This window comes from Grus americana, chromosome 3 (genome assembly GCF_028858705.1).
Source record: "Grus americana isolate bGruAme1 chromosome 3, bGruAme1.mat, whole genome shotgun sequence".
Lineage (NCBI taxonomy): Eukaryota > Metazoa > Chordata > Aves > Gruiformes > Gruidae > Grus > Grus americana.
The window spans coordinates 54,757,142-54,782,642 of NC_072854.1; the positions used below are offsets into that span (position 1 = coordinate 54,757,142).

Here is a 25,501-nt window from a genome sequence, read left to right on the forward strand (position 1 = left end):
ACATTACAGACATTTGCAAGAGGAAACATGTGGCCTTGGACAAGCACCCAGCTCCTGCTGAGCCCAGGGCGGTGAGAAGGTTGAAAAGGCAGCCTTCCTGTACAGTAAACTCCTTCACCAATCGTGAAAGGAAAACAAATACCACTCCCAGATATTTTACAGCCCTAGTCTCAAGGGCATGACTTATCATTTTACTAGACATTGTTGGAATAAAAAAAACTGTGAGGGAATTATTCTCTAGCTATCTGTCCCAGAGGGCATTGCCAAGCCTCCAACGCCCAGGAGGAGAAGGCTTCCTTTCCCGGTGTCTGCCAACCCATCTTCCTCCTCCTTATTAGCCTCCTGAAGGTGTGTGGCAGGCAAAAACCATTTCGGCCTTCCAAGGCTGCTAACTTGCCTGTACCAACAACTACCAACCACCCAAGTTCTGCTGAGACCTCAGCACTAGCAAAATTATCTGCAAGCACCATGGCAGAGGTTTTTGCATATTAACTTGCCCAAGATCACCAGATACAGTTTATTGCAGCACTGCCTCCGTAACGTTACTTGGGATTGACTTGCAGGAGTTTTCTGCCAATATTTATCATGACCCTTAACAAATACAGCTAAAACCTATTATTAAAGAATATATTCTAGATCTCAGTTGATGGAATGCAAATGAGTGTAATTCCCAGTACCAACCCCTGTATGACTGACTGGTTTTGATTGCCCTCTGAAACTGATACAAAACAATGTATGCTATTATGTTGTTACATTGCTTTTCAATAATTGCAACTCTGTCACAAGTGATACATGTTTTGCAACATCTATATTAACCTATTTATTCATGTCCCTCATGTTTTCATTTATGTTGGGTCTCATTTGTAGGTTTTGAACCAGTATTTGGTATTGGAGAAGCTATTTTCTGTGACCACAATATTTTTACCAATTCTGTGTTCTTTTTAAATCCAGTCTTGAGGCTGTTGCAGAGTTTGACTTTTTCACCCCTTCCCCTCTGTAATCACCATCATTTGTATGGATTTTTTCTTGACAATCTCTGAGACAAATACAGCAACAGGCCACTTTTATTCACATGGACATACTGCTCTTTAAAAGTCTCTCAGCCTCCAGATTATTGAATCAGGTGACCCACCACAACCTCCTTCAGCCAGAAGGATGCCAGTGTTCACTGGTGAAGGTCCAGAGAGGATTAGTCTCACTGCTAAACTGCTGTGGTAACGAATGCTCTGCCTTACACTATGTCTAACGTTTTAGTCTAGATTTCAAACCCTCCTTTGCAAAGAAAGGTTAAGTCTCAACTGCTAAAAACCTGTGTTAAATACATATACCAACAATGCGATATAGTACGTACGTGTCTGGTCATGTCTGATCACATATGGTGTCTGAAAAGTTAAAAAGCAGATATTAACATTTACAAAACAAGAGCTCAATTAGAATAAAGATTTACTAAACAACTTTTCTAAAATGCTATAAAATCTAACAATTATCAGTTGTGTCTAGGACATGCAAGTTAATTACGTACTTCAGTTTAGCACAGTAGGGCAGTATTTCTGACCTGCCAGCAGTGTGAATCTACCTGCCTAATAGCAACCCATCCCAGAAAAGGCTGTACGGAGTCAGACAGGTTACTTTGAATTCTCTGGCATACTTTCAAAAGGCCAACCACTGGGGCCTGTTTAATGTGCGAGTCTCCTGCCGCTGCTGGCACTGCATGCTGTTTCCTTACCATGCACCTGCGTCCTCCCCTGTACCGCAGGTCTTCTCCAGAGCCGGGTAGCTGAGGACATCCCACCTGGACACATACCTGCCCACAGCATCCTTTAAAAAAATCCATAATTAATCAGCGTAGAACTTTAATGCACAAAAGCTTGCATGTGTTAAACTTGTATTTTGCACCGCTGTGCAGAGATACCACCCCAGGGGCAGGTTACGGGGATGGGGAGCCCCAGCACGACCCCAGCTCTGCTGCAGGGGCCGGACACTCCTGTTTGCCCTGTCCTGGTGCGCTCCCGGCGGCCCCACTCGTGTCAGCCCCCACGCAGGCACCCCACGGCGTCCCCGAGCACCCCACCGCGCCCCTTCTCCCTGCGGCAGCGCCGCCTGGGAATTAGCCTACAAACGGCACAATACTCCTGTTTGCTTAAAAATACGTATGTATGTACATGTGTGTAAATATATATATGCATATATATGGCCTGCCAACTTCGGGGCTCGCAGGCGACGCTCGGGGCTGCGCGGGTTTGGGGTAACCTCCCCTTCCGCAGCGGGAAGCCCCCCAGCCGTGGGGAGTCCCTCGGCCCCGGTGCAGCAACCCCTGAGCAGCGGCGGGTGGGAGAAGCAGCACCAGGGGAGGGGAGGGGAGGGGAGGGGAGGGGAGAAGCAGCACCAGGGGAGGGGAGGGGAGGGGAGGGGAGAAGAGGAGGGGGTGGCAGGGCCAAGCCAGCCCCTCGGTCCACGGCAGGAGGAGGAGATACCCCGCGCTGCAGCCCAATGGGAATAGTGGCGCTTCCCTTTCTCCCGCTTCCTTTCTCCACCCCCAGCCCCGGGCTGGGGAGGCGGGAGGCGGTAGCGCTGCAGCCCGGCCACCGGCTGGGCCAGAGGCAGCCCCGCACGGCCCCTTCTCCGCCTCCGCAGAAACACCTGCGGGGGGGAAGGATGCCGGGGGACGGCTGTCCCCGTTCGCGGGAGTGTGGGCTGGCGCCCGAGCCGCCCCGGCGAGGAGGAGGAGGAGGAGGAGGAAGAAGAGGAGAGGAAGAGAAAGGAGCAGGAGGGAAGTGGGGAAGTTGTGCCTTGCCCGCCCCGCCGAGAGCCCGAGGCATGGGCCCCGCCGGGGGGTCGCGGGCCGCCCCCTCGTTGCTGCTCTCGCTGCTGCTCGGAGCCTCGGCCCCGCTCTGGCTGCGGGCGGAGAAGCTGGGTGAGTCCGTGGGGCGGGCGGGGAGGGGGTCCAGCATTCACGGCCCCCCGGGGGGGTTCACCCCGCGCTGGTGGTGAGCCGTAGAGTGCTGGGAGGGGGTGTCCCCGCCGTCCTCGCCTCGTTGTTCCGCGGTAGCGCAGCCTGAGCTTCTCTCAGGGCTGTATATAGTTGTCCTGGTTAATCCTCGCCGGGTTTATCCCCGTGTCTGAGTAGCTGCGAGATTAAAGTGGTAAACGGCCTTACGGTAAATGTATACTACGGCTTTCTTAATCTTTCGTTAATTAGGACTGTTTTTTAAAAGTAAATAAGTGGAGAAAAGTGTCCGGCAAGTTGCAGGCAGGAGGCTGGGAGCGGCTCCGGCTGTTCCCGCTGCCACCGGGGCGCCCGGCTCCGCCCGTGCCTCATCAGCCCCGGCGGGAGCCCCGGGCGCGGCGGCCGGCGCTCCGCCACCGGCAGCACCTCCTCTGCTCCGGCCGGGGCCAGCAGCCCCTGTCCCACAGCCGGACACAGGCAGGTCTGCTCGCCTGCTGCCTCGCTGACAGAGACAAATGCCCTTACTCGTGCCGGGACAAAGTTTTGTAGGAATCTCAAGGGGATCTCGCAAGCCCTTTTGTGATACTGCAGTTTGCTAAAATGAGGGCCCAGGTACTATTCTCTTTACTCTGTGTTTTTATGCGGCTTACGGTTAAGCTTCCTGTGTAAATTACAAGTATAGCTGACTTCTACCGAGAAGTTGGAAGCTTTTGGCTGTGGCATTGCATGGCCTGATGCATCCATCTTAGAGTTCACTGACAGCTACTGGTAAAATAGTTAACACCGGACATTGAGCATCATCATGAGCTTGACAACGCATTCAGATAAACTAATAGTCCCCATATTAATGTTCCAACTTGGCTGCAAACGCCAGAACCCAGCGCTGTGCATGAATTAGCATTGCATCCAGGCTGTGGTACAAAGTACTTTGGCTCATTTATACCTGGTTTTCCCGTAACTTCCTATTACTGGAGATTTCTGGTATGGATCTCCACAGAAGGGAGAATGTGGTATGAGTTGTGTTGCCTTTCCACTTGCCAGCTTCATGCCAGCTTTGCTGTTCTGTCCTCAATATGTTTCCCTGTTTTGAGACTCCAACTTGATATGCTCCAGGAAACGCATATGTAGCAAAGAAAAAAATGTTCCCTTAGTCCCCTCTTTTCATCAGTGTTTTGGGTGTTTGTTTGTCTCCTCTTTCACCAACGTTTGTCTCACACATGTTGACATCAAGGAGAAAGTCATTTGGAGAGCCAATTAGAAATAGTAAGTTTGCTGGGATTTCCGGGGGTGTTAGTGCATACCCTTGCACTAAGCAGTAAGGATGAATCCTACTCCTTGTCTGTATTCCCAAATTAATTGGTAAAAGTACTTATGTTGCATTCATGTTAAAAATGTTTCTACTATCAAACTAACAGCATGGAAACACAAGAAATATTTTGCCTGGTTCTTTCTGGACCAAATGCAAATTTACAAGATAGTCTGTTCAGTGGCTAGAAAGCAGAAGGGATTCTGACCCCTGTCTTTCCTTTCTCCTCAGGGGCAGTTATTCTATTTGTTTATTGATACTGCCCTATAAATTAGGGGCTAAGTGTTCTAAAGTTGCACCAGTGGAGAAAGCAGATAAGGATAAGTGGATACCAACTTCCTGTTACACAAGCTTCTTGACTTGATTTAAAAGTTGTAATGGAGCACGAGAAGTGCCAGAGTGAACCAGGCTCCAGTTTCAGTTAATTCTGTATCTTGTCACCACTGGTGTCTCCCACCAGCTGGTTCAAAGAAAGATATTGGTTTAAAAATACTCATTTTTAAAAATAAAGTAGTACATTTTTCTGGCTTCTCATGAGCTGGCTGTGCAACCCGCTTTTTTTCATGACCAGCTCACCTTCCCCTTCAATTTTTCCTGAGGGGTGCTACAGAACAAGGATGAAGCTGCTGTTACAGCTTCTGTTCTATTACTTAAGTTCTAAATTAAGGAAAGGCTTCTTTTTTTCACTGTGGCTTGGCTACTTCATCACATGGCTCGTATCCGAGTGTGACTGTGCAGAGCCCAGGTGTCAGCTCTTTTTCTGCTCTTGAAAATAAGTTAAACGTGTGTGTTGTCCGAGAACATCTATGAAACATGGAATTTTGTTGTTCACAGAAGGTTGATAGGAAAGGCTGAGTGTTTAGGGAACTGATTTTAATTAAAACGTATTTATAAGCTTAGGTCTCACCTGGGGACAAATATCACATCTATGACTGTGTATGAGTAATAAATAGCTTTGGGATTTATAATACAAGGCTGCTCTTTTCCCTTTGTATTCTGCTGTATGCAGATCTTAACTTCTCTTGTGGTTTCAGTTGCCAGTTCTTTGCTGACCACTACAAAAAGTAACTTGTTCCCTACCTGCCAACCTCACACAGCCATGCCTCACCCCGTATCTCTTCTTAAAATCTCCTTCCAGCAGTTCAAACCCAGAAGGGAGGCAAACCTGAATGAGTTATCTTTCACTATTCTCTGGTTTTTCTTCTGTTCTCATTGAGCAAGACCTTGAACCATGTAATTATGGGCAGCAGAAATCAGAGTTGAATCTGAGTCTATCTTCTCAGAGTTTTGAGTCATCCTCTATTATGTTTCTGGCCAGTAGGACTTAAAACTGACCTGAGGGATGGTTGTTTTAGGAAGGTATAAGAGGAATAGGGATTTTACTCCATTAAGAGCAAGATTTAAGCCACTGCTCTTGCTGTAACTCATTTATTTTCATTTCAAATAAAGTGCAGCAATGAAAAAAGTCCATGTGGTATTTGCAGATTAGCATCCAAACGTGGACTTTACTTGCAGTAAAGTTCTGGGTCTGTTGACCGTTGCGCCCAATGCCCAGTTGGAAGAATTGATGGGCAGTAGACTTTTAAACATTTTGAGGAGAGGCTGTTATTTGATGTGACAACAGCATATGCAGTAATTATGAGAGATTATGCCTGTTCTCAGGGGCTTGTACAAAACCCGTACAGAAGAATATTGGTGTGATCGTGCTAATCCACTTTGCATGCCTATTTCCAGCAGTTTGAAATGCTGATAGAGATGAATCTTTCTTGTACCCTCCTCCCCCCCCCCCCCCCCCTTCCTCCAATTTCTGAATATAAGCGATTGGTAAATCTTCAGTTTGTTTGCATTTTGTCCTTATGTCTGCTTCCTTCCTTGGCTCCCTCTCTCTTGCCTTGTGAATGCTGACTAGAATCGCTAAAGAGGGAGGCAACAATTTTCCGGTTGCAGTTCATAAGCAATGCGTGTACCCACCACATGAAAACTGCAATGTTTTCAGTCGCGCAGACTTTGCTATAAATAGCTCCAAGCCCTTTATATGTACTTCTCTTTAGGTTATCAGGGGACATATTTCAAACAAAACCAGAGACAGGGAGGCCACTGGGAGTCTCACTGACAAAAAAGGGAGAAAAAGATGCCTTGGGAAAGTTGTTAGCTGCTCATGCATGTAACACGCGTGGCTGTTGAATCATATTTCATGTAAATTATTTGTTGATTTGCATATGCAAAAACACATTAATTCATATTTATCAAAACTGCATCACCTTTAGTCCACTTGAGCTACATGTGTGGCGCAGTAAAAATTAGTTTGAAAAACACCGACTTTGAGGGTGCTTACGCTACCATATAGCGATGCCTAAGGTACCTTCTCAAAGCCATTTTAGGTAGCAGAAGTAGTATAGTTTTGAAAGCCCATCTGAGCTAACACACCATGCCAAGAAGTGTGGTCCTGAGTGGTGGCAGGCACTGAAGTCCTCAGCATAGACATCGCTGTAGTTTGGGGCCGGCTGTATCGTATCAGATGCTCTCCTGTGGCATGTACTCATCAACACATGGGTTTGCACCATCTGCTAAGAATAAAACAAGCCAGATAAAATCAAAATAAAATCCTTCTGACTGGATTCAGTGGAATGGCATTAGATCCCAACTATCTGCAATAAAAAATGTTAATAGCAATGCATAAGAATGAGCACACAACTTCCCCAAAAGGTTTAATTAGCTTTACAACTGGGAGTAGAAAACTTCAAACTGGGACAATCTACTAGTGATGCTTAAATAAAAAAAGGATAGTGGCTTGACTAGTTTTAAGAGTATACAGATATCTTAATTTTTGCTTTCAGAATAAATTATGAATGATCTATTTAAACTGATTTTTGTCTGTGAAAATTGTGTGAGTGCTAAAGCCACATTTTTGAGGTTGGCTGGATGCTCGCACATGGAGAGGCTGCCAGTAGTTATGGTTAGGATTGTCGATCCTATAGAATTAAGCCTGGGAGCAGAGAGTGTTACGAGGAGGAAACATTTTGGTCTTTCATTCCCTCTCTCCCTGTCTCTTCTTTCGACAAAGCCAGGACCCGCTTCTCAGGAGTTTCCTTCCAAGACATGAAGACTTAGTTTGGTGGTGGTGGGACTTTCTCATCGTCCCTGAGCAGGATTCCCAGTCCCAGCACATCCTTACTCGTGATTTCCGTTTCCCTGATGGGACGGGGCTGCTGCCTGGTGGCAGGTCCATGCTGCTCCTCTGCGAGGCAGAGGGAAGGACAAGTGCACCCAGGCCAGGATCTCTTTACCCATCTCCAAAGAGCTTCAGTAAAGGTGTTTTCAAGCACTGTGAAGAGGGACAGGAGAAAAAATGGGGAAGGCAGAGCCAGGGCAAGGCTAGAAACACAGATCCAGCGCCTCCTACAAGGCCAGGATCTTCATTTTTATAATTATTATCACACATTTAGGCTTTATCTGCTACTGTGATTACAATAATGTTCATCAGGCATTTGGTAAAGCTCTGAAACGTTATTTCTTCCCTCAGCTGCTGCAGAAACCTTGTTTCCATCACAGTTTTAATCTGTGATGTTCAAGTTGCTGGCACTTCCACTACAAATTGTTCAACAGTATTGGATTTCAGTCTAACGCTTTGACATTAAAGTTGAAGTCATGTTGATGTCATCTTCCAGATGTTCATGTCTACTGAATAAAAATTGTGTTTATTTGTTTTATTTCAAATTACAAAAACACATGGGGAATTCTGGATGCGATCCCTCATGCTATACAAAGGCCTGTGTGTCCTGTCAGAAATCAAACAAAACTTTTCTTCATGGTGTAGTAAGGAGAGACCTCAAAACACTGGAAACGTAGGTGGGTTTCTTCACCCATCCAAACAGAATGGCTTTGTTACGTGCCTGAGCCTTGTTGTTGCAGCTGCGGTAACTGTGCAGAATGGAGACGTGTGGCCTCTGCCCAGAACCACTTGTATTTTCTCTGGTGCCACACCAGTTCTGTGTTGGCGGGTTGCTTTGACTTAAGTCAGCTATGCTTCATTTGTAAAATGAACTCATAATAGAAAAAGTCCAATTTTTTCATACCTGGAGAACAAAAATATTTTAACCTGTAAAATAAATTCAAGGATCCTGTGGGTCCCCCTCCACTGGGAGGCTTTGACAGCAAGGTCCATTGCTGGAGCTGTTCCCCTCCCTGTTGTCATAGCTTGCTCTCAAAGCCAGGGTTTGTCTTATCACATGTTTCTTGTGTCGGCATGGTACGGGGAAATTGAAGTTGAAATGCCTGGGAGCCACGGAGCTGAAGGCTTTAAAACAGAATTTCAACAGATAAGCTGTAATATGAAGTATTGTGCCACGTGCGATGAGTACTTGTTAACGTTTTCAAACCTACTTGCTGATCTATTAGTATTTTGTCACAGACAGAAGAGGCATAGTTAAACTCGCAGTCCTTAAAACAGATATTTGAGAACATGCTGATTTGCAAGAAGTGCTAATGCTTGTGCGTTGAAAATGAATCTGCTATTTTTTTAGATGAAATTCAGCCTCTGTGTTCTCTAGGTGGAAAGCAATATTGTATCAAAATAAATGGAGCAGTTATGCTGAGGTATTCACTCCTGAGATGAGTGAAAAAATGTCCAGATCTTTCTGCTGTATCCTGTTTCAAAATTTGAGAATGTGACTGTTTGATGTGACTGCTAATCAGAAAATCCAGTCAAATAAAATGAAATTATGGAGTTTCAGTATAAGTGGTATACACAGGGTGGCATAAAACATTCTCTTCTGCACTATTTTTCCAATCCATTTGAAAATACCTTTTATGCAGTCTCATATTAACATGTCACAGAAGACACAGCAATGATGCTGTGGATCATATACAGCGCCACAACCAACACTATGGTATTTAAAGAATAGTGTGGCTGCTTTCCTTTCTTTTAATTTTTTTCCTTTAATTTTAAATATCTTCCACAGCAGCTATATGTAACCATAACGAACCAGAGAGATCCCAAAATTTCCTGGTTTACGGAGCCTCTGAACGTGCTCTTCTGGTTAATAGCTTGATGAGTATCAGGCAGGCTGGTCGCGTGAGAATACTGAAAAAAGGCATTTCTTGTTTTCAGTGCTCCAGGTGAGAAGCCTGGTGTAGCTCTTTGACTGGATCTTCACCTTAGCTCAGTTTTTGCTTCCATTTCTACTGGAGTTGTAAGGAATCACTTGTTGTTAGATCACAATAACCACAGAGGAAATAGCTAGTTTCCTAGAAGTTAGGTTGACTGAGTCAAAAGGCAAACCAGAAAATTGCATCTTGCTAATAAATGGCAATTATTGTTTCTATCACAAACCAGTTAATTTTCTCTTGAGATATTTGTTCAGTTATACCTCGGGGATAAGGGGGAGTTTTGCACAATTTGCTTGGAGAAAAGTAGTGTGCTTTCTGCTGTCCTTTTTTTGCTAAGAAATCACCTATTCCATCTAGGCATACAGGCAAAAAAGGTGAATGTGTGATTTTTCAAGTAAGCCAGGACAGGTTTGATTTCAAGAAAAAAGACCACCCTTAATCATTGATAACTGTCAATCGTGCCTGACTTGTATCACACTAACAAGGGTATTACATGTTTAAAAAAGGAGGGTGGTGGTTTCGTTCTATCCTGTTCAGCCATTTCCTCTTTCCCAAATTAAAGCTGTTTTGAAATCTTGCCTTCCCACCTGCTACTGGAACTGGAACAGCTCTGCTTCAGCCTCTCCTTACCCTGATGTCTCTGAATTTCCTGTCCCTGTGGGTTTGTCAGTCCTTAGCACTGCTGTGAATATTCCTATTCCTGTGCAACCCAATATTCGAGTCTGGCCCTGAGCTTGTAGCATATGTTTCCCACACAGTCCAAATTCGCTGCTATATACTGTAAGTTAATCTCCAGTAAAGCACAGCGAAGAGAAAAACCTGGGAAAAAAACAGATGGAGAAAGTAGAGCAAACAATTTGCATATATATGATATGTCTCTCAGTTAAGATTAGCATTTCCTACTTTGCCTGAAAAGTCCTTAATAAAAACCCAACTGCGTGTTTGCCCCGAATCAGCAGAATCAGAGGCTTTGCCCTAAGGGCGTGACGTCCCCCCAGCGCAGGGGGAGCTCGGCACGGGCTGGGAGGGGGGCTCCATCTCCTCCTGCTGCGGGCCCACGTCCCTGCCACACCGCTGGGATGCTGTGGGCAGAGGGGCAGGGAAGAAACCCCTGGCCTTGGGATATTTATTCCCCGTAGCCTTTACAGCCCCGAAGCTTCACCAGGGTCCTGAGTTACTCTGCGGGGGTGGCTGGTGGAGGAGTGTGGCTGGCTTGCCATTTATTTACAGTCCATCAAGGTTCCTTCTGAGCGTGGAGTTACAAGTGCTTCGGCAATGAACTTCTCAGTATCTCCGCGCTTGAGGTGTGTAATGTGTATCTTAAAGTAGGTAGGTGTTTGTTAGAAAACAAAAAATCAACTTTTTTTTTGCAAAAAGCAGACCCAACACTTAAGATTCCTCTGAAATTTGCATAAATGTGTAGTTTCATTCTTGTTTCTGTTTCCAAAAACACACAGGCTAATAAAATACTGAGATGGTCAATCACAGCAATATGCCACCTCCATAAAAGAAAAGGACTGACAAATATTAAATGCAGTTATGCAGGGAACAAATAAATAAATAAAAAATTACAAATCTCTTTTGTTGCAGCAGTTAAAAAGGCATAGAAGTTTTCTCACACCCACAAGCTCGAGTGTGCTGTATTTAGAGTGCTGAAAAGCAAATTCCAGTGCTGAAACTCGCTTCTCTGGAGAACTACATTTGGGTATACTGCCTAAGTCCTGGAAGCAGTGACTAAAACATACTTATTTTTGACATGTACTCTGGTACTGTCTGTCTTTCACAGATTGTGATGGAACAAGACAGTGATCCTGAAAAGCAAAGGCAAACGTAGTTTGTTACTATTTGCATATTTAATAGAAGCAAAGGAAGAAAACTGTATGATGCTATTTCCTTTTTTGTGTAAACCTTGTCCCTTACGTGTGGCAGGATCTTGTTCTTTATGGAACGCAGCAACTTCTTAATCCTGTGTCCTCATAAATAATACATAGGAAAGGGAGTACCAGGCTGGGGCTGCCCTTCCCTCCTTTTGGCACTGTGATTTCTATGGTAATCTGAATTGTCTTGTCACGGAGGTCTCACGTGCAAATGTAGCCAGGTTAGGCTTTATCCAGACACAAGCCCCTAAGATGTGTACGCAGATGAGATGGTTGCTCTCCAGAGAGTTATTTGATTAAGCAGCAAAATTAATCAAGTCTTTATGGATACAGTGAAACTGGAAGAGTCTCAGTGCGCAAGTTTTGGTTCACGTTTGTGTTAGTTTAAGTAGGACTTACTGTATTACTTGTTAAGGTTGCAAACCTGAATGCTGAATGTACTGTTCCCCTTCCAGTGGGGATGGAAGAAGTTGCTCATGAGGAGATTTCTGCTTTCTTTTGACATTTTAGTAGCTAAATAAATAAAATCTCAGGTCTTGCTAGATTTTTGTCTTTGCAAACTTCTGCAAAGATGAGAGGTTTCTAGGGTAGAAAAAGCTGCCCAGGTTGGTTGTGGCAATCCTGCAAAGTCACTCCATGTAGGTCAGCACAGTTGGAAAGATTTCCCTGGGTACTGGCTTATGGCTGTGCCTGCAATTCCTAAAAAACTTTTTAACTTTGGAAAATGATAGAACAATTGTAAGCTACTTTGCTAGATAAGGCACTTAGAAAAAAATTCCCTGACAACCATTCTATACTTGATGCTGGTGATCCAGCTGGTTACCAGAATAACATCTTCAGTGTTTGAGGCAGAGCATCTCCTGAGGCTGGCTGCAGGGGACACCCTGAGGAAAGCCAGTCCCCAGCTGCAGCCCAAACAGCTGAGGGGCGATCGCAGCTGGGTGCGTGGTGGGAATTTGTGATTTATGGAACCACTGCAGAACCAATTGGCGATCATTTGCTGCTTTCTCATTCCTACTTTAAGAGGGACATTACAGTAAATAATGTCTGTGAAGAGGAGGGAAAAACATGCTGTGGTTTGTTTGACCTCCTCCTTTTGCATCCCTTTGAAGTTGGTAAGTAAATAATTTGGGCAATGAAATCAGCACTCCACAATGTTCCTTTATTTCTTCTGCTGCTCTACCTTCCTTTCCTGCTCTCGGCCCTCCTCCCAGCCACAGCTTGGTTATCTTGGGCAGCAAAATGGGTGTCTTGAGGAAATGCTGCAGCACAGGGGTTAAAATGTTTCCTGGGAACCTCATGGAGTCAAATTAAAAAGCAACTCAAAGAAAAAGTTTACACAATATTTATTTTTCCTTTTGTAGTAGGGCATACTGCTGAATGGGGGACTTCTTCCCTTGAAAAGATATTCATAATAATTTAAAGGCTATGGAAGATTGCAGTCACTGGTTTTCCAGATGAATTTAGGCTTGCCTTAATTTTCAGTGGTTTCGTTCATTATTTATAAAGAGTCTTTGCAGTATCCACAAAATATTGTGAAGAAAGTAAAGCTGGACTTCTGGAGAAAAAAAAAAAAAAGGAAAAAACCCCACCCTGCCATGGATTTATATACTTCTTTACAGGCGGGGCTTGGCCAGCTGCTCAGCTGATGTAAATGGCATCAGCCCAGAAATTGGTGGTTTGTGAAATCCCCAAATGCGTGGTCACCCCACCTCCACCCCCATGACTCCCGTGGCTCCGTCGGGGAGGCGGGTGGAGGACTGGGGGCACTCGCCTGCCCAGCGATGCCTCAGGCGTGATGTTGCCCTTCATTTTTGTTACCTGTTTGAGCACATTGCCAGGACAAGCACGGAGGTCTGACATCTTCATCGTTCTCTAGAGAAGTGACCAGTTTAGGTCCCGATGGCATGGTGGTGGTCTCTCTCTTCCATTATAATGGCGCAGTAAAGAGCTGATGCTCTTGGCCCAGATTTGTTGGCGGAGAGGTTAGAGGTGAAGTGCTTAACTCTGGATTTTACTCCATCACCTCAGCAGTGAAGGTACAAACCCCTTTGCGTCTGCAGTATGCACAGTTCTATTAGTGATGAAGGTCAGGGTAGCTGTATGGAAACCTAAAGTGTTGTCAGACCATGCCAGTGGATTTGGATGGCATCTAGCAAAAAACTTTGGTTTTTCCCTGGTCTTTTCCCCCATCCCACATGAGCAGGGAAGGCACAGGTTTCACCTGAAAGAGTTGATTTCTTTTTTAGATACTTATCTGTTCTTATACATAACTCGAATCTTCTTTCAAACACGGGCACGGAACTCCTTCTTGACTCAGTTATTATTGTATCTTTTAATAAGCTGGAGTTATTACTTCAGGGAAAGCAGTGTGGAAGACAAGACAAATCTCATTTCTGCTCATGGGGAATCTTGTCAGAGCTCACAAAGCCGTACCCTCAGTGGCGTTTTCTTCGCTTTGGCTGTGTCCATTTGCAGCTGTGGCTCTTCAGATTTTGGGCTGAATCCAAAATTTAGGTGCAAGACCTCAGTTTTCTGCTCTCTTCTCGCAAGGGAAGGAGGAGTGGGAAGGAAAAAGGACAGGCTGGCAACCCCCGCTGGCGCTACTCCCTGGTCTCTGGGTGGGGTACGGGGAGCACACCTTGTCCCAAGCACCGCCATGAAGGCAGGCATCCGAAGGGATGTCAAACTGGGAGAGAGGAGGCAGAGAGCGAAACGAGGTTATTTTGGAGGTCTTAATCCCGGTGGGAAGAGATCGACAGGCAAGGCAGGTAGCGGGAGTCTTTAGCCAGAGAGGCCGAGAGAGAAATGCTGGTCCCCAACAGGCCTCGTGCAGCGGGGTGGGAGAGGGCAGGGAGCTGCTGGCTGTGTGCGTGAGCACGCCTAGGTATAACACATATTTAGCATTGGAGCGAGTCCAAGTCCGTTATTAATTGCTTAGTTGAGGGTGAATCAGAAAGATGAAAAAAGCAGTTGTTTGCTGCCAGGATATTGTAGCAATTCTTTTGAAAACACACTTTGATATTATGCTATGTAACTGTTTTGTAGTTGGCGGTATAAACATGTTTAGTGAAAGGTGCAGCACATGGAAACTTTTTATAGCAGTTATTTGAAAAACTGTAGCCTCTTCCCTAACTCAGAGGGCAAGACGCTGAGTGCTTGAATGAAGGCGCTGTGCACATCCAGTCATGCGTGTGAGCAAGGGGTGGTAAAGCCCAGGGAGCGCAGGAGTAAGAGGCAGGGACTCAGCTTGTGCACTGGGCTTGGGAAGAGATGAGAGGAGACAGTCAGCCCAGCCAGGTCATTCTGGGTGGCAGAAGAGTACTTGAAAGAACCAGAATTGTTTTCAGAGTTCTCTAACTCTACTGCTTCTGGGACCACCACCGTTTTGCTAAAACCACAGTACCTGTCAGGGGCTGTGTCCAGGGCATCTCACGGTGTGGGGCTGGAGCTTGTTCATGGGCATCGATTTCATCACCTACATCCTTTGTGGGCAGGTTAGATCCTGGAGGGGGCCCTCCTGCCCATGACCCACCCCAGACAGGGCTGCCTGGAGATACTCCCTCATCTTGTCCCGCGCACATCCATCACCCCTGTGTGTGAGGATGGGAAACAGTGCTACCTGCCAGTCACCTGGTACCTTCTCTCACTGTCTCCAGAGGAACATGCACTGGTGTCCTCCCGGGGGGGTCCCACGTTTGGTTCCACACGCATGCGCTGCTCTCAGCGAGCACCGTGTGAGAGAGGGCAAGGTGCAAGCTGTGTGCGTGCTGCTGCGGCAGAAGGTGCTGGTTGTGGTTCTCACTTTTTGGGGAGTTATTTCCATCGTCTGCCACAGGATGCTGTTTTTATTGGTGGTAAACAGCCTTAATTCCAGCGCTGTGTGATCTTTGGGACAACCTGAGCATAGGCCAACAGGTGGGCGCCTGCGATCCAGAGACCACAATCTTGATCCTGATTCAAATGCCCATGGGAACTCGGCTTCCAAAGCATGTTTGATGTGCTTTTAGTAACTCCTGGTGCTGAGCAGAGATTTCATTAAATCTAAGCATGTTTAGACTTTCTGGCTGCTGAGTACCTTGTGCTCAAATATTTTCCTCTCCTCCTGTCCAGTGAGAAGTGATGAAACCTGGATGTCTGAGGCAAGGCTGCCAGCTTCTTGCCAAATGGGGTGATAGAAAGCAGTTCTCAGAGGCAATGCTAAGTGAAAATTTAGTGTTAGCAAAAAGTCCTGCATTGAACTGACTGGTTGAATACACGTATTTCCAGCCGGAAGAGCTGTGCCTATAGAAAAGAGTGTGACATCAGGTATTTAAATCCTAGTTTTCATAAGGACAAGCAGTTGTGTTTTAAGCTCAGTGTATTTGAGATTTGGCCGACATATTTCTACTGAAAATCAAAATTTCATGTGGAAAGTAATGATAAGAATAAAACTAATGGTAGCATTGTTCACATTTTTCATTTGAAAATGTGAACAGGGATACATTTTGAATTCCTTACAATTTGCCTCCATTTCTGAGCCCTTGGTATATAGGGGGGTTGTATTTATAAGTTTTTTACTACAATTAGTCATTAAATCTCTTTGAATGAATTATCAGATCCCAAGTTTTCTTTTACCTCCTCTCTATACCTTCAGACTCCTTCCCTAGGATGCATTTTCCACCAAGTTTCAGTATAAGATTTTTCTTTGCTCTGGTAATCTTGCTGAGAATCTCAAAACTTAGAGCTGCAGCCAGGCTTCTCTGTAAGAAGCAATAGTTAGCTCTGACTTTTTGGACATTGCTTCAGTTCTTGTGGCGAACAAGCTTTTGTCATGACCTGTCCCTTTGAGGCAGGATGATGCTGCGCCTGCCTCTCATCAGTTGGAGTGTTTGAATGACCATGTTCCACCAGTGAAAAGTCATAAAATAACATCTATGCTTTCTTAGCTCAAAAGATGTTCTGGTGTTAATATGTCTCAATGCTGATTCAAAGGCAGATTTTAAAAAAAGGAGTTTCCCTGGGAACGAGACCTCGTATAACCTCGACAGAGGAGGATGGCAGGCTGAGGTCTATCGTACATGGTTTTATAGAACAGGATCATAGAATGGTTTGGGTTGGAAGGGATCTTACAGATCACCTAGTTCCAACCCCTGTGCCGTGGGCAGGGACACCCTCCACTAGACCAGGTTGCCCAAAGCCCCCTCCAACCTGGCCTTGAACACTTCCAGGGATGGGGCCTCCACAACCTCTCTGGGCAACCTGTTCCAGTGCCTCACCACCCTCACAGTGAAGAATTTCTTCCTTATATCTAATCTAATTCTACCTTCTTTCAGCTTAAACCCATTACCCCTTGTCCTGTCACTCCATGCCCTTGTAAACAGTCCTCCAGCTTTCTTGTAGGCCCCTTCAGGTACTGGGACGCTGCTATAAGGTGTCCCTGGAGCTTTCTCTTCTCCATGCTGAACAACCCCAACTCTCTCAGCCTGTCCTCATAGGAGAGGTGCTCCAGCCCTCTGATCATCTTCGTGGCCTCCTCTGGAGTTGCTCCAACAGCTCAATGTCTCTCTTGTACTGGGGCCCCCAGAGCTGGATGCAGTACTCCAGGTGGGGTCTCACAAGAGCGGAGTAGCGGGGGAAAATCACTCTCCTTGACCTGCTGGTCACACTTCTTTTGATGCAGCCCAGGACACGGTTGGCTTTCTGGGCTGCAAATGCACATTGCCAGCTCATGCTGAGCTTTTAATCAACCCAAACCCCCAAGTCCTTCTCTGCCCAGCCTGTATTTGTGCTTGGGATTGCCCTGACCCATGTGCAGGACCTTGCACTTGGCCTTGTTGAACTTCATGAGGTTCGCACGTGCCCACCTCTCCATCCTGTCAAGGTCCCTCTGGATGGCATCCCTTCCCTCCAGCGTGTCGACCACACCACACAGCTTGGTGTCATCGGCAAACTTGCTGAGGGTGCACATGATCCCACTGTCCATGTCGCCAACGAAGATGTTAAACAGCGCCAGTCCCAATACCAACCCTGAGGAACGCCACTCGTCACCCTTCTCCACTTGGACATTGAGCCGTTGACCACAACTCTTTGGGTGTGACCATCCAGCCAATTCCTTATCCACCGAGTGGTCCATCCGTCAAATCCATGTCTCTCCAATTTAGAGACAAGGATGTCGTGCAGGACAGTGTCCAATGCCTTGCACAAGTCCAGGTAGATGATGTCAGTTGCTCTTCCCTTATCCATCAACGCTGTAACCCCATCATAGAAGGCCACCAAATTTGTCAGGCACGATTTGCCCTTAGTGAAGCCATGTTGGCTGTCACCAATCACCTCCTTATTTTCCATGTGCCTGAGCATAGTCTCCAGGAGGGTCTGCTCCATCATCTTGCCAGGCATGGAGGTGAGACTGACCGGCCTGTAGTTCCCTGGGTCTTCCTTTTTCCCCTTTTTAAAAATGGGGGTTATGTTCCCCCTCTTCCAGTCGGCGGGAACTTCACCAGACTGCCAGGACTTCTCAAATATGATGGAGAGTGGCCTGGCCACTTCATCCGCCAGTTCCCTCAAGACCTGCAGATGCATCTCATCAGGTCCCATGGACTTGTGCACCTTCAGGTTCCTTAGATATTCTCGAACATCAGGTTCCTACAGTGGGCGGTTCTTCATTCCCCCAGTCCCTGTCTTTGCCTTCTGCGACTTGGGCAGTGTGGCTGGAGCACTTGTCAGTAAAGGCTGAGAAAAAAGCCACTGAATACCTCATTTGTGTCTATATCCCAGGTAACCAGGTCACCCGTTTCATTCCGGAGGGAGCCCACATTTTCCTTCGTCTTCCTTTTCTCACTAACATACCTATAGAAGCTTTTCTTGTTGCCCTTGATGTCCCTGGCCAGATTTAGTTCTCTCTGGGCTTTAGCTTTCCTGATCGGATCCCTGGTTGCTCACGCAATTTCTCTGTATTCCTCTCAGGCTACCTGCCCCTATTTCCACCTTCTGTGGTCTTCCTTTTTGCGTTTGAGTTTGTCCAAGAGCTCCTTGTTCCTGACTGCCTCTTTGTTGGGATGCATTGCTTCTGACCTTGGAGGAGGTGACCCTTGGATACTAACCAGCTTTCTTGGGCCACTCTTCCCTCCAGGCCTTTGTCCCAGGGTACTCTACCAAGCAGATGCCTGAAGAGGCCAAAGTCTGCTCTCCTGATGTCCAGGGTAGTGAGCTTCCTGTGTGCCCTCCTCAGTGCTCTAAGGATCTTGAACTCCACCATTTCATGGTCACTGCAGCCAAGGCTGCCCTTCACATTCCCCACCAGCCCCTCCTTTTTTGGGAGAACAAGGTCCAGCATGGCACCTCTCTTTGTTGGCTCCTCTATCACTTGGAGAAGAAAGTTATCATTAATGCATTCCAGGAACCTCTTGGATTGCTTGTGCTCTGCTGTGTTGTCCTTCCAACAGATGTCAGGGTAGTTGAAGTCCCCCATGAGAACCAGGGTGTGTGCACACGTGGCTGGTCCTACCTGTCAATAGAGGGCCTCATCCACTTGTGGTCAAGTGGCTTGTAGCAAGCTCCCACTGTGATGTCACCTGTCCCTGTCCTCCCTTTAATCCTGACCCATAAGTTTTCAGTCAGCTCCTCATTCATCCTGAGGCTGACCTCCATGCACTCCAGCTGGTTATTGACAGAGAAAGTAACACCACCTCCTCATCTCCCCTGCCTGTCCTTCCTAAAGAGCCTGTATCCTTCCATCCCACCACTCCAGCCATAGGAGCCATCCCACCATGTCTAGGTGATGCTGATGAGATCACAGCCCTGCAGGCATACGCACGTCTCTAACTCCTCTTGTTTATTCCTCATTGCATAGAGGCATTTAAGCAGGACCGGGATGAAGCTGACTGACTGGCTGGAGTGGCTGGAATTCCTTTGATGTATTTCACCAGTGTTTTCCTGTTGGTTCCTGTTACCTCAGGAGCCCCTGGCTCATCTTCTCTAGACTTCAAGTGTGCTGCAGTGTGTCCAGCACATCTCTGAGCAGCAGGCTGAGGGCCCTCGCTCGCACCCCCTCCCTCTAACCTTGGCATGTCATCCCATAGCTTGTTGCAGGCAAGCCTGATATTATCCCCCCTTCCCCTTCAAGCCTAGTTTAAAGCCCTGTCAACGATCCCCACAAGCTCCTGAGCAGACCCTCTTTCCCCTTCGAGAAAGATGAATCCCATCTGGCACCAGCAGCCCTGGTGCCTGTGCACTTTCTGCAGAAATATGATGCTCTGTGACCTGGACAGTTGTCAGAGTCTTACTGTGATAGCAATGTCTTTTCAGCTTTTTGAAGAGAGTTTTGTACCACAAAGGATCCTTGGGATTGTACTGAGGTGACACAGGCCAAAAGGTAGCCCAGTGAGACGAAGACTACGTGAACACTAGATTTTTCATTTTAAGGAGTTCATCCCCATCACATTTTGTTGTGGTTGTGTAACTGTTCCCTTTGTTTTTCCTTTTCTTCCCCAATAAGGATGAATTGCAAACCAAGCTCCAGATTGTACTTACTTTACTCTCATCAGCCCAGCTAAAGTAAACGCTTATAGTTAGAAACATGCAGCTTAAATTAAAGGCCACGGACGGTTCTTTTTTACTACACAGCAGTCGGCTACACAGGCAGCAAGATTGTCCTGTGTCCTGCTGGAAGTGATCTGCTTTTACACTGCCTGGACCTCTGTGGACCCCTCTCTGGGTTCAGAAAGTTGATAGCTTGTACTGTATTGCTCCTTATATTTTTATTCCTGCTGCAGATAGTTTCCATTAAAAAGATGATTTGCTCAAGAGGCCAGTTTGCCTTTCATCTTGAATATACTCCTATGCATTCTGAAATCAATAGAGCTTGGATAACAAGCTCGAACAACAGATTTTTTTTTTAAAGCATGTGAACAAGGAGAGCTGAAAAACCGTATTTAATATGTTTTACGGTGATACGATTTTGGATCTGTGTCTCCTATTCACCTCTATTCTAAGCATGCACCTGCAACAACATTAAATAGCAGGCAACAAAGCTAGTAATAATGATAAAGCTTCAAAATAAATGCTGTTGCTTGTGAAAAAGCAGTTGAGTCAGTTGGATGAAATGGCAGTGTAATTATATAGTAGTGAGTCAAAGTTTGATAGCTTGGAGCATATCTTTGCATAGCATGCCACTTTCCCCACAACCCCCGGTATAGCACATTTCTTTATCAACACTTCATTTCTAGTTGTTCACCTTTAAATAATCATATCAAATCTTAAGTTTGTTCCTTCCTAGTGATTGTGGAAGGAAATTCAGAAAGTAATTAACCAAAATATCCCCAAAAGTAAAATTTTGGGTAGTTAAAGTGAACATTATGAATTCCCAGCTCTGTAGGATTCTCTATTTTATGAACACTTCTAGGACTAACTTCAATTTTGCAGTGATAAAGGGTAACAGTATAAGAGACTCCTATGCAAAGAGTGCCTATGCCCTAATTGACCTAAAACTGAGGACTGCCTGTAATTTGCATGTACATATGGCACTAATTCCACTATTGCAATAGTTTCCATTATTTGGAAGATTCAGCGGAATGAAATGGCTTAAGCTTTAACACATAAATTTTAATTTACTAGTACACTTTTAAATAGTTCATTAAAAATTGCTTCCTTTAGTAGTCAAGGTCTCTTATCTGATACCTGCTTCCTTCCCTTCCGTGGATGCTTCCTGTTTTCCATGTCAGTCCCCACACCCCCCATGTATTTCCATGCGCCTTTTCCTGTTGTCATACGTTCTGCTGCAGCTGCTCCTCAGATGCCTCTCCACCAAGGAAAGGCTCCAAAGCCAAGCTGACTCCTACACAGCACCATGAAAAAACACTTTGTGGGCACCCACCCCTCACCCCTTGAGCGAGGAGGCAGCAGCACTTACATCTCTCAGCATGCTACCGTGAAGTAACCTGTGTGTCCCACTTCGGAAGCCCCTGTTGTGTCTTTGCCTTGTCCTCTGTGCTTTTTGTATTGTGCAAGTGGCACAAGAAAACCAACAGGAAAGTACGATGAGTCAGGTCTGTGATAGTAAGTAGTTAAATCACGTCTGTGCTTTCGTGTATGATTCAGTTTCTCTCTCTCTCTGGCGGCTCTTTCTATGGAAATAAAATGTGGAATGATAATTGGGGGAACACTGTTTAAGGAAGGATCCTACCTATTACATGTGGAATTGCATCTTCAGGGTTTCAGTAGGGTTTGGCTGTAAAACAGAAAGCCAGAGAGACTCTGTTTGTACAGGACTGCCAAATACATCTTAGTTCACGACTGTTTCCAGCCATCCTTTCTACTGCTTTACAAGACAAATACGACTGTATTTATTTTAGTTACCTATGTTCCAACAGCAGCATAACTGAGATGGAGTATTACAAAATACTTTTTTAAAAGGTAGAAGCACACGTGAGACATGATTATGTGGCCAGTATTTTCTTACACATTTTTATTAAAGAATACATTTTGTTTCTCTTCCTTGTTTCTTCCTCTACTGCAGGGGACGGATGTGGGCACTCGGTGATGTATCAAGACAGCGGGACCCTGGCATCCAAGAACTATCCTGGGACATACCCAAACTACACTCTTTGTGAAAAGAAAATCCAAGTGCCTCCGGGAAAACGCCTGATCTTGAAAATTGGAGACCTGGATATCGAATCACAGAAATGTGAATCCAGCTACCTTACCATCCAGAGCTCTTCAACGTCGCACGGTACGTACAAGATAAGGCAACGGTCGATGCATGAACTGGTAAAAGCATGAGTAAAAGCCAGTTCAGTTAAATGCAAGAAATGTTAGCCTGTGTCCTTTCCTCCTCCTTTTCCAATTCAAGCGCGTCATTCTCAGTAAGGGAGGCCATTGCCCCTCACACCGTGTGTTGTTCCGCCAAGGCCGGGGGTGCTGCCGTGCTGCGCTGCGGAGGGTCTGCCGGGGCCACGGGGGCTCGTGCCCGGCTCTGGCACATCCACCCCGAGGGCTCTGCCCTCAGACCTGCGGAGCTGTACCGTCACAGCTTTGGTACAGCAAGTACGTGGATCCATATCAGCCCTGTCCCTTCTCGGGCAGGGGAGTAGCTAGCTCATGAACTAGACAGAGACGAGATGAGAAATTGGAGTAAACGATCCTGCATGTCTCTATTTCCCAGGCTGTTCAGGGCTCAGAGAGGAGATAACCTTTATTATTGCTAGCTATTAGTCATTGATAACCTTTGCTAATGTACAGGCTTTAATACTTGCAGATATTAAATGTGAGCAGTCAGTCTGCACTGCTGTAAGAGATTTGCACAGGAAGATAAGTGAATAATATGCTATAGCTGTGCACTTAAAACAATCATAACAACAACAGGATCCTCCCCAGAGGCCTTCCTCAAATCAGTTTTCCTAACCAGTTGTTGCTGAAACTTTTGATCTACTCTTTCTATAAAACTGATTTTCAAGTCAGTGCACCCTTTTCAGAAGCTCGATTTAAACTCAGGGCTGCAAGGAGTTCTACAATGCAGAAATAAACTCATGAATCGACAGTTCATACAATTTTGCCTGCTGGGAGCGGGCTGTAGCCCTTCAGGCAGCTGAGGCTGGATGTGCTGTACTGGACTCAGCAAGCAGAATGGGTTCAATGGGAAAAGACGATGAAGAGATGAGCCACACCGAGCCCGTGCCGGTTTTCCAGGTCACCCAGCTCGTTGCTTGGCTCAGTGAAGTGCCTGGTTCTCCTAAGCTGAGGACGCATAAGATATCTTAGTAGTAAGGAGGGATGATTGTCTTTCATTCATGAGCATGATAGGCCTATCACTCATCTGGTAAGATAAGATCAAGTGAGGTATTAAAGCCTTGCTCACAAATGAAGGTAAAGGTAATTATTGTTCTCATGGGGGAGGTATTACATTTTGAAACTGCCTTCGCTAAGAGTGGGCAGTGAAATGTTGATATCTAAGCCTTGCGTAGAGCTTGATTTGAGGCATAAGGAACGTTTCTGTTTGTGTGTGCTGGGATTTTTTTATGTTGTTTACCTCATTTCAGAACTAAGTTATGAGTTGTCTTCACCTGAAGCAGTCTGTCTGTACTTGGCAGTAAGAGATAAGTGTTTAGTATTGCATTATCATATCTTTGAATAATTTTTATTGATGCTATCTTGACATTTCTGATCAAAGGCTTTTCTAAGAAACAAGGATAAATCAATATATTGTTTTCTGAAGTGAAAAACGAAGCTTGGATGCTAATTGAAATTCTGGCTCCTTACACATCAGCCTGAAGACGTCTTCACACAGTTCAGTCCTGCACTTACTCAGCCTGTAAACGCAGGATACCTGTGTGTTATGCAATCAAATCCATATAATGAATTTCTTTAAAGTATTCCCACACCCATTTTCAGACCTGATTGGTAATGGCTGGTGCATGTGGACTATAATTTGCATTCTCAGTAACGAACTGCACAATTAGCAGATTTTGCTCATATCTGATTAAACAAGTTTTATAGCTTAGGCATACATACCATCTGTAATGTTTTTTGTGGTCTGCAGCTCACTGTAGACTTTCCCACCAGCATACCTACAGAGTCTCTGCTCTACATTTAGGTAAATCTGTGCAGAACAACAGTGTGGAAATACTGCTATATGCATAAATTCATGATATCGCCTGTGTTTTAAAAGACACAGGAATTCATAGATGAGATTAGAGCTTCTCTAAGTCAGTTGTTTCAATAGTTTTGCTAGAGCTCTGGGTTTTAATATGCGTTTCTGTAAGCAGAAGAAGGTCTATGAACGGGCACTGCTACGCCCATTCAGTCTGTTAAGCGTCCTTTCAGGTAGCTGTTTCCGAGCCCAGATCTCTTCGCAACCCTCCCCTCTTCATGGACATCTACAGGCAGGTCAACATCTTCCCTTTGGCCAAGAAGGTGCTGACCTTTGCCATCAAAATTCTTTCCTAGCATGATAGAGACTTGAAAAGATTTTGCAGGCATTGAAAACATCGGAGCAATTAAGAACTAATCTTTGCATGTTTTCTGCATTTGACCTGGGTTTAAAAAGGAAAATGTAAAAAGCGAAGCATGAAAGCTGGCAGTGTGAATATTACTCGTTTCAAATTAGCCAAGCAGCCACTGCTCTTTAAGAGGTTTACAATTATAAGACAACAAGGTCCAAAGGGAAGCATGTTTTAAATACCATGCTGATCTATCTCTTCAACTCTACAGAAGAGTGAATGTCAACATGCATATGAATGTCTGTTGAGGAGTGTATCTGAAGCTTAGAAAATTGGTCAGAGGCAAAACACTAGATTATGTGCGTAAATATAAAATTAGTGTAAACAAGTCTTCAGATGACAAAGTATTGTTTTCCTTTCAGATTTCTCCCACATGTTGTCTTTACATTTAACTGTGATTCATTCATTATAACCTTCTGCTGGGATTCACGCGTAACAGCAAGGAGTAACTCAAATTGTGGTATTTATGTTCCACACAGTAAGGGGAAGCTCTTATATCCAAATGAATGGATTGATTAATTGATTTTTGTTAGCTGTAACATTGATTTCTTCACTTTTGCAAGTCAGTGACTACAGATTAGATCACTTACATGCAAGTTTTATTTAAGTTCAGGGCGTTCCTCAAATTTTGTAGACCGATAGAAGAGTACTATGAATCTAATTCCTTCCTAGAAAAGTACGTAGCGTTGCGTGCTCCCATCCACTGAAGCCTCCCTGCTCAACTGGGACACAAGTGTGACACTACAGTTCTTCTCACCTGTGATACTTCTCAGCTTTGATGCACCCGTGAAGGCAGCCATTGCATTTAGATTTCTCCAATATTGCCATCAAAAGATGGTAATTAAGTAATCTTAATGAAGCTCTAAAACTGGAGACATGAAGTGGCTGAACACTATGTCTGTGATGTTATTCTGCACACTGTTTTCTTCAGTGTTCACTGGAGGAAAGGACCTGTAGCAAGAGTTTCCTTTCAAACTGTTAGCTTTGTATCCAGACTTAGATGTGAAAATATTAATCATCAGTCAGCAAAGGTAGTCTAACACCAGTTTTGGTGAAACTGAGTCACCTTTGTCTGACAAACCTTTAAATATTAGCACAGCTTTGCACGTGTTGTCTCTAGGAGAAATAAACAGAAGATCATGTTCTGTTTCAAAGGCATAGCTTTGCTCTGGATGAAAACATGGGGGGGTTTGTCCCACAAAAGGAATTTAGGATAAACATTAATATGAAGTACGATCTCACAGTGTAGACAAGGTGCAACCTTTACTAAAATGCTTTTCTTCTCGAG

At 45.3% G+C, this 25,501-nt stretch overlaps 1 protein-coding gene across 2 annotated transcripts in view; it reads left to right on the forward strand.

Moving 5' to 3' along the window:
• Positions 1 to 2,565: 2,565 nt before the first annotated feature.
• Positions 2,566 to 25,501, forward strand: part of DCBLD1 (discoidin, CUB and LCCL domain containing 1) — a 51,919-nt gene continuing 28,983 nt past the window's right edge. Inside the window, exons 1-2 of one of the 2 annotated variants that reach the window (XM_054822194.1) lie at positions 2,566 to 2,914; positions 21,735 to 21,947. In XM_054822194.1, the coding sequence (XP_054678169.1) occupies positions 2,656 to 2,914; positions 21,735 to 21,947 (472 nt within the window). In that variant the 5' untranslated portion in view covers positions 2,566 to 2,655. Of the gene's footprint in view, positions 2,915 to 21,151; positions 21,275 to 21,734; positions 21,948 to 25,501 lie in introns of those variants that run through there. The other variant, XM_054822195.1, reaches the window with a different exon arrangement.